The sequence below is a fragment of the Cebus imitator genome, unplaced genomic scaffold, assembly GCF_001604975.1.
Source record: "Cebus imitator isolate Cc_AM_T3 unplaced genomic scaffold, Cebus_imitator-1.0 Scaffold190, whole genome shotgun sequence".
NCBI classification, from domain to species: Eukaryota; Metazoa; Chordata; class Mammalia; order Primates; family Cebidae; genus Cebus; species Cebus imitator.
Genome location: NW_016107505.1, coordinates 721051 through 730375, shown reverse-complemented (window position 1 = coordinate 730375; position 9325 = coordinate 721051). Strand labels below are relative to the sequence as shown.

Here is a 9325-nt window from a genome sequence, read left to right as displayed (position 1 = left end):
TGTCACCCAGGCCGGAGTCCAGTGGTGCAATATCAGCTCATTGCAACCTCTGCCTCCTGAATTCAAGCAATTCTCCTGCCTCAGCCTCCCGAGTAGCTGGGATTACAGGTGCCTGCCACCACGCCCAGCTAATTTTTAAATTTTTAGTAGAGATAGAGTTTCACCATGTTGGCCAGCTGGTCTCAAACTCCTGACCTCAGGTGATCCACCCTCCTAGGCCTCCCAAAGTGCTGGGATTACAGGCGTGAGCCACCACGCCCAGCCACCTGTCCTCTTCTTCCTCCATATGGCAGCCACACAGATCCTTGTCACCAAGCCACAGCTCCTTGTGTCTTTGAGAAGGGTTTGAAAATGTGAATGCCTACAGGAGCTGGGTGGCAATGTAAACACATGAACAAGGCAGCCAGGTTCAGGGGGAAATTACCAGTGACATGAAATATGGGGACTGCCACCAGGTCTGAGTTGGGATTCAACAAATTGGAGAGTGTCCCATCAGAAGAGGGTAACAGCTGCTCAGCTCTGGAATGCAGACGGGGTTGCTAATTTGTCTCTTTCAGAAGTTCCATTAGTTCACATTACATAAAATCTTTTGATTTCCCAAAGTTGGCAGTTAAGTAAGACCTTTTTAAAAGTGCATAAACAAAAATGTGTTGGTCATATTCGGCCTTGCAGCTGCCAGTATCCAGCCTCTAGTCTATAAAATCACCCAAGCCCCACCGTTTGGAATTCAAGACCCTTGAGGGTTTAGCCCCCAAGAACTCAACTTTCAGCCATGCTAATCTGTTTTAAATTCTCCAGAATAGCAGGAGTTAGTTCAATACGCTGCACTCTCTGCCTGGCAATTGTTGCCACTTCTTTACCTGGCAAACTCCAGTTGGTTTATGTCATTGTTCAGGGATCACCTTCTCCCCAAGAAGCTTTTCTAGCCCCACTTCCACTCTGGCAAGGTCACTTCTCTGTGCTGGCTCAACCCCCAGTGATACTTCCATGTCCTTTACATTGTGAGACTCCATTTCCACATTGCTGCCAAACCCTGAACCCTGGGGGCACTGGCACAATGTCTGTCTTATGCTGGGTCTTCAGCATTAGAACATGCAGCCACAAGGGGTAGCTGCCCTCTTATGGGTCACACAGGACTCACCCAGGCATGCTCTCTTACCTAGTTTTAGCTTCAAGTTTTTTTTTTTGTTTTTTGTTTTTTTTTAGATGGAGTCTTGTTCTTGTCATCCAGGCTGGAGCACAGTGGTGCAATTTTGGCTCACTGCAACCTCCACCTCCCAGGTTCAAGCAATTCTCCTGCCTTGGCCTCTTGAGTAGCTGGAATTACAGGTGCCCACCACTATGCCTGGCTAATTTTTGTACTTTTAGTAGATATGGTGTTTTGCCATGTTGGCCAGGTTGGTCTCAATTTCCTGACCTCAGGTGATCTGCTTGCCTTAGCCTCCCAAAGTTCTGGGATTACAGGTGTGAGCCACCTTTCCAGGTCTCATCTACAAATGTCTGTACTGAAGTACCCTGGGATTGGAGTCCAAATTTTTTTTTTTTTTTTTTTTTTTTTTTTTTTTGAGATAGTGTCTCCATCTGTCACCCAGGCTGGAGTGCAGTGCCTCCATCTCAGCTCACTGCAACCTCTGCCTCCCAGGTTCAAGCAATCCTCCTGCCTCTGCCTTTTGAGTAGCTGGGATTACTGGTGCCCGCCATCATGCCCGCCTAAGTTTTGTATTTTTAGTAGAGACGGGGTTTCACCACTTTGGCCAGACTGGTCTCGAACTCCTGGCTTCAAATGATCCACCCATCTCAGCTTCCCAAAGTGCTGGGATTACAAGTGTGAACCACCATGCCTGGCCTGGAGTCCAAATTCTACTGTGAAATTTGAAGATGTCCCTAGAGGGTCTTTGTTCTTCAGGACCCCAGGTCCCTCTTCTAACAAATGAAATAACTAAACACACAGTGCCCGGCATACATCTCAATGTTCCCCGCACCAGCATGAGAGCTGGGAATGGGCTTTTGAACGTCCCAATCATCCTGGAGGGCAGGTGCTAAGAGGGAGCTATATCATGACCACTAGTCTGCACACGGTGTGAGGCAGCCGCAGCAGCTGGACGGGAGTTCTCTTCGTCTTATTTGAGACCCAGAGGCATGTCCAGTGCATCTGTTTCCCCAGTGCCCAGCTCGGGGCCGGGCAGGCAGGCGGCCTCCGAAAGTGCTGGCGGAGGGAACAAAGGCTGAAAGCATCAGCAAGGGGAGGAGACCGGGCATGTTAAGTCAGTTCCCGAGAGCAGACACTTACCTGTCTTGTCCATCTCCATTTGCTTAGCTCATAGACTAAGCTGGGAATACGGCAAATCCTCAGTAAGTCCCCATTGAATGAGAGTGAGTGAGAGCCAGAGACGCCCGGAATCAAAATTGCAGAGGAAACAAGTTTTAACTTTGTGCTTTGCCACCATGTAATCCCCACTCTCCCTGGGTGGCATGCAAGAATGGACTCCAACGGCCCTCATGATAAGGTTTATTATTCTCCGCTTTGTACAAGCCGCGTCTGCCACCCCGACTCCCACCCGCCCACCCCAAAGAGCACCCAGCACCCCCTTGTGCCCTCCCAACTCTGCTCATACTCCACTGTCCAGCCAGATTTCAAAGGACGGGGAGGGGCTGTTCCGACCCATCTCCGCCAGTTTACTGGGGCAGAGCGTTGCTGGGGCGGGGGCTGATGAGGGTCACAAGAGAGGGTTGGACGGAGGATCGGGTTCAGTATCTGATGGGATGAGAGGGCGGAGAGGTCGAGGATGGGAGTGATTCAGTCTTGAGGCTGTCGGGCGTGTGCCTGAAGGTCGCCAGTCCGTCGGAAGTTCTGAAGGAGCGGGCAACAGCGAGGGTGGGGGGAAGAGTCTGATGAGCCCTGGGAGGAGGGAGTCCAGAAGGGGGCTTCTGATGGGCGTGGGATGGGAAGCCCTCGGTCAGGCATCCTTCCCGGCCAAGGTGGCAACCCCTGCTCCAGGACCCCCGAGGTTCTCTGCCTTGTGCGCCAGACGATGTTTCTTGAGGCCGTAGGTGTTGGCGAAGCCCTCGCCGCAGGAAGAGCAGCGGAAGGGCCGGCCGCCCTGGTGGGCAGCCAGGTGCTTACGGAAGTAGCCAGGATCCTTGAAGGCCTTGAGGCAGGCGGGGCAGCGGAGCTCGGGCCGCGGCGGCTCGTGGGCGCGCTGGTGGCGCAGCACCGAGCTCAGATAGAAGAAGCCCTTGCCGCAGTGCTCGCAGCGGTAGGCGCGCTCGCCCAGGTGCAGCCGTTGGTGCTCCAGCAGGTTGGAGCGGTAGCGGAAGGTCTTGCCGCAGGCACTGCAGCGCTGGGGCCGGGCCACCGCGTGCAGCCGCCGGTGCTCGGCCAGGCTGGAAGACTGCGCGAAGCGCTTGGCGCACACGCCACACTTGAAGGCCCGCTCGCCAGTGTGCACCACGCGGTGCTGCCGCAGGTACCAGGAGCGCAGAAAGCCTCGGCCGCACACGCCGCACCGATACGGCCGCTGTTCCGTGTGGCAGCGCTGGTGGCGCATCAGCAAGGCCGCCTCCCAGAAGCGCTTCCCGCACACCGGGCAACGGAAGCCCCGCTTCTGCCGATGGCTGCGGCGGTGCAGGAGCAGGTCGTAGGCGCCCGCGAAGCTCTGGCCGCAGAGGCCGCAGCCCAGGGTCCGTCGCACCAGGTGCACGTACTTGTGAGTCACGAGACCTAGGAAGTGCTTGAAACTCTGGCCGCAAGTGGCACAGCTGAAGCGCTCCGGGCCTGAACTGGCACCCCCGCCGGCCCCCGCCACTGCCGCCCCGCCTGCGTCCTCGCCTCCGGATACCCCAGCTAGCGCCGCCACAGCTGCCCCCACCTCCCCTGCCAGCCCATTGTCCAGCACGCTGGCCGCATCCGTGCCGCTGGGGCCGTCTGGGGGCTGTGTGCCGCCGGGTGTGGGCGGGAGCAGGCGCTCAGGGGCGGCCTGGTGGACCAGCTTGTGCCACATGAGGTTCTCGATGAAGCCGAAGGTCTTGCCACAGGCGTCGCAGCCGTATGGCTTCTCTGCCATGTGGGCCTCCTTGTGGCTCATGACGTGAAAGAGATCCGGGAAGTGCTCGCCGCAGTCCGAGCAGGCATAGCTCAGCCCATCGGCGGGCCCCGCGGATGCGCCCGAGGCCCCCGGCCCACAGGCCCCCGGTGCGCCCTGGGTGGAGGGGAGACCCGCGGCCCCGGCCAGGGCGCAGGGCAGCTGGAGCCGGTGCACCTGGCGGTGGCGGGTGAGGCTCTGAGGGTAGCCGAAGACCTTGCCGCACAGCTCGCACTTGTATGGCCGCTCGCGCGTGTGCACCACGTGGTGCTTACTCAAGTGGAAGGATTCACGGAAGCGTTTCCCGCACACAGGGCACTGGTGGGGCTTCTCGCCCGTATGGATGCGCTCATGGCGCTTCAGGGTCTCGCGGCGCCCGAAGCCGCGCCCGCAGATGCCGCAGCAGAACGTCTTTCCCGGGACGCTGGCGCCCGAGCCTCCCGCCCCACTGGTCCCTGCGCTGCCGAGCAGCAGCGGATGGGCGCCCAGTAGCGGGACGGGCACGGCACCATACACCACCGCTGCAGCTGCCGCTGCCGCCTTCTCACTGTCGGTGGCGGGAGGATCGGGGGGCAGGAGATACGGGCCTGGGGGAAAGGTGGGCGGGGGCTGCGGAGCGGAGGCCGCCCCGTCCTTTGGTGCCTCGGTGGCGGGGGCCGCAGCGGGCGGGGCGTGGGCGGCCTTGTGGCGGAGCAGGCTCTGCGGCGCGGAGTAGGACTTGCCACACAGGTCGCAGGGGTACACGGGCCGCGGTCCCCCCGCGCCCGCATGGGCCGCCTGGTGCTTGAGGAGGTAGGAGGCGTCGCGGAAGGCTTTTCCGCAGATGCCACAGGGCAGGCGCAGCAGGTCGGCGGAGTGCGTCTTCACGTGGCGCTTCAGGCTCTCCCTGCGGTTGAAGCTCTTGCTGCACACGGAGCAGGAGAAGGGCTTCTCGCCTGTGTGGATGATCTGGTGCTGGTGCAGGTGACTGGGCTTCTTGAAAACCTTCCAGCAGAGCGGGCAGGCGAACGGGCCGTCACCACCCCCGGTGGGGGGAGGGGCCACCCCAACACCAGCAGGGGCAGCACTACCATCTGCGGAGGGGGCGGGAGCTGTGGGCGTGGCGGGAGGACCCGAGGACACGGTGGAGGGGGCAGCGGCGGCAGCGGCAGCAGCTGCAGTGCTGGCAGCGGGCGCCGGGAGGCCCAGCTGCGGGAGCTGGGGGCCAGGCTGGGGCGGGCCCCCTGCGGCAGGGGGCACGTCCTTGTGGCAGCGGCGGTGGCGGATGAGGCTTGACACGTGGTTGTAGGTGCGGCCGCACACGCCGCACTCATAGGGCCGCTCTCCCGAGTGCACCAGCATGTGCTGGACCAGGTGCGAGGACTGCTTGAAGGACTTCTGGCACACGCCGCAAGGGAAGCGCCGCTCCATCAGGTACTTCAGCCTCCGGAAGTAGCCCTTGTCGTCCTTGGTGGGGTCGCAGGCCGCTGCCGCTGGGGGTCCCGGCGGGGTCTGTGAGGGGGCGGGAAGTGGCCCTGGGGCCCCCGCGGGAGCGCCCAACCCGGGCGTCACCCCTGGCCCGGACGCAGGCCCTCCTCGCTTCAGGTTCCCAAACAAGTGCTGGTGTCCCGAGAGGTCCACGATGCCCCACTGGGGGGTGGGGAAAGCAGCGTCAAAGAGGGGAGGAGGGGGTGCCCCAAAGGCGGGCGGCAGGGGTGGATCGGGCTTCTTGGCTTGAGAAGAGGAAGAGGACGAAGATGAGGACGAGGAAGACGAAGAGGAGGAAGAGGAGGATGAGGAGGACGAGGAGGGCACCTCCGCTTTGGGCTTGAAGGTGGACTGGGGCGGGTAGTCATACTGCGGGGGCGGGGGCTGCGGCGGGGGCTGCGGTGGGGGGCCGGGGGCGCAGGGCAGGGCCGCCACTGCCTTGGCGTGTTCCCCATACAGTTCCATGGGCTCGAAGCGCTGGTGGTTGAGGAATTCCAGAAAGTCGAAGGGGTAGCTCTGGAAGTGCACCCCGTCCTCGCCCCCAAGGCCGCTGCTCCCGCCTCCGCTGCCCACTGGGTTCGCCTCCATCTCCGGCAAGTAGGAGACGCGAGACCCTGTGAAGAGGAGGAGGGGGCTGAGGACACGGCGGGGGCGCTGGGTCTCCCCACAGGTGAAGGGAGCTGTGCGCCCACCCATCCATCTAGGTGGGGATCACCCCCTCACCTGCCAGGTTTAGGCTTCCAGTCCCTCTGCCTGTCCACCCCGAAGGGCAGCCCTTCCTCTCAGATCCTGCCCCCAGCCTCTCCGATTTGCCTTCACCTTCCCTCTGTGTGTTCTCAACTCCCACCCATCTCTTCCCGTCTTCTCTGCGGTCATGACAGCTTTGCTGCCATCCCCAGACCCTCTCCTCCACACCACCTGCAGGCCCTCTATTATTTGTGGAAACAGGGTCTTGCTTTGTTGCCCAGGCTGGTCTCAAACTACTGGACTCAAGTGATCCTCCCGCCTCCACCTCCTAAAGTGCTGGGATTATGGATGTGAGCCAGCCGGGGCCTTCTACTTTCTTTCCTCAGGCTCCAATTCTCCCAACACCCTGGGGGCTTCTGGACTGGGTTCTTTCCAAACTCTCTCAGGCCCTCTGCTTCTCTGCATACTCCTGCTCTCTCCCCCACCCCAGCCTGCAGTCCTCATCCCTTCAGGTTTGTTCTTAAAATGAGGATAACGTTAAGGGTAATAAGAGTTTCTATCAGCACGATTAGGAGGGAAGACTCTGGGGCTAGACTGCCAGGTTCAAATGTAAGCCCTGCCACTTTCTAGCTGTGTGGCCATGGGCAGGTGACAGAACCTTTCTGTGCCTCCATTTCCTCATCTTCAAATAGGGATGACAAAGCACCTGCCTACCTCACAGGTTTGTGAGGCTTCATCACGCTCATAAGTGTAAGGCTCTGAGGGGGGCAGTTCCTGGCACTCTGTAAGCACTCAGTACATAGAAGGTATCAAAGCAGGGTGCAGTGGGTCACACCTGTAATCCCAGCACTTTGGGAGGCTGAGACAGCAGAACTGCTTGAGCCCAGGAGATGGGGGCTGCAATGAGCTGTGATCACAACACTGCACTCCAGCCCAGGTGACAGAGCAAGACCCGGCTCTAAAAATTAAAAAAGAGAAGATATGATACTGTTATCACTGTTACTACTAGCAGTAGAAATAAGGAAGTCAGGACAAGCCTAGAGAGCTGAAAAAGAAGTCAGTGTTGGGAGATGCACTCTTTTAATGCTAATACAAAGTGGAAAGGAGAATTTGCTTGCCTGGGATAAATAAATTCTGCAACGGGACTGGCATGTAGTCAGAAGGTGGCCTGATGCAATTAAAACACACAGACCTTGGGCTTGGAAAGACCTGGGTTCAAATCCCATCTCCACTGGGATCCACACATTCTCCATGTTTTAAATCGGACTGGGGGGAACCCTATACTGCAGGGAGATTGAAGGGGGTTGGAACAGAACGAAATGGAACAGAACGAAATGAAACACACGCATCAGCAGAATGGATTCAACCCCCTGAGGTATCTGTACCATCCATGACACCACACACCTGGGCTAGGCCTAGCAACAGACTTGAGTTCCCATCCTTGCCCTTAGTGGGGCTTCTCCTGACCCCCCCACCCTGGCATCATTCTCTGGTGCCTCCTTTAGCCGACTTTTCATTCCAGATTGCAGGTATCCATGTGTGTACCTCACGCCACACCAGAACCTCAGCTCCCATAACTGATCTCTGAACTTACTCTTCCAGCTGGCATGGGGAAACACCTCCAGAGTGGGTGCAGGGCCAGTCGGAGAAGGGCCTGTGAGGTCTGACCTGATTCCTGTCCATCATCCCTACCTGATGGGGGCCTGGCTCTAAGCCCAGACCACTGCAGGGGTCAAGGGGATTCCTACCCAGGCCTGGGCCCTTTATTCTCTATCCATCGGGCTGCTCTCTCCTCCCACAGGTGAGGGGTGAGTGTCTCTTCCACCCCAAACGCCATCCTGGAGTGAGATATTTTTAGTCTCTAGCTCTGGGTGTCCTTGTCCTTGGACAAGACTCAACATCCCATGCCCTTCACACCCCCTCCGTTTAATCTGATCTCTGGAAAGAGGACAGGCATGGCTAGGGTGGTAATTGGAAGGCTGTAGGCGGAACCTAAGTTGGGGAGACAGCTCTGGAGGGGGCTGACTGGACAGGGAGGAAAGCACAGGCTGTAAGGATGCAGGGAGCAGGGGGTGACTTAGGGTGCTATGGGGAGGGAGGGAAGAGTGTTTGGGGAAAGAAGCCACTGACCTAGCTTGCCTCCATCAGAGCACACATCAATCACAGCTACCACTGATTGGGCACTTCCTAGAGGCCAGCTACTGTTCTAAGCACATTACAGATATTAATTCACTGACTCCCCACAACTCTAAGAAATAGGAGCAGCTGAGCAGCCCCCAGGCGCCATAGCAGCCCTAGGGTGCCACAGCCTGGAAGCTAAGAAATAGGAGCAGCTATTACCGCCACTGGATAAATTAGAAAATGAAGGCACGGAGAGGTAAAGTGAGTTGCCAGTAGTCACAGGGTAAGAGTCCAGATCAGTGGGCTCGAACCCCATTCCCACCCCTGCCCCCATGGCGGTGTTTCACCGGGGATTGTTCCCAGAGTGAAGGAAGGTGAGGGTGGAACTGTCAGGATAAGAGCTTCATTGAGAGGTGTCCTCTGGGCTATGAGGGGTGTCTATACAAGGGGCCTGGTAGGAGACAGTGGTGGTTACGCTCTCCTCTGCCTGGAATGTTCTTCCCCAGATTTCAAGAAGGCTCCCACAGGAGCCTCCTTGGGTCTCTATTCAGCACTCCCCACCCCATCACTCTCTAGCCCCCTGATCAGCTGTAGGTTATTCATCATAGTTATTACCAGCAACTTATTGATACTCCTTTTCTGTGTGTTTACTGTTTGGCTCCTCTCTAGGAAAGCAAGGACTTGGCCTGTCTAGCTCGCCTCTGTGACCCCAGCACTTAGCATTGCACCTGGCACAGTGTGGGTGCTTGACAAATATTTACTGATCTGTGAAAATGAAACACCGCTTTCCTAAATCGCCAGTGGGTCCACAAAGAAATCATACATTAGAAAATGCTGGCTGGGCATTTTCTAATGTATGATTAGAAAATGGCTCACGCTTGTAATCCCAGCACTTTGGGAGGCCGAGGCAGGAGGATCACCTGAGGTCAGGAGTTCAAGACCAGCCTGGCCAACATGGCAAAACCCTG

The 9325-nt window shown here is 58.1% G+C and overlaps 1 protein-coding gene across 2 annotated transcripts in view; it reads right to left on the bottom strand.

The window, feature by feature from the left end:
* Nucleotides 1-2492: 2492 nt before the first annotated feature.
* The window catches only part of ZNF865 (zinc finger protein 865), a 12214-nt gene continuing 5381 nt past the window's right edge, over nucleotides 2493-9325 (bottom strand). Inside the window, exons 1-2 of one of the 2 annotated variants that reach the window (XM_037745003.1) lie at nucleotides 7985-9317; nucleotides 2493-6163 (exon numbers count right to left, since the gene is read on the bottom strand). In XM_037745003.1, coding sequence (XP_037600931.1) covers nucleotides 2958-6137 — 3180 coding nt within the window. In that variant the 5' untranslated portion in view covers nucleotides 6138-6163; nucleotides 7985-9317 and the 3' untranslated portion in view covers nucleotides 2493-2957. Of the gene's footprint in view, nucleotides 6164-7984; nucleotides 9318-9325 lie in introns of those variants that run through there. The other variant, XM_017546593.2, reaches the window with a different exon arrangement.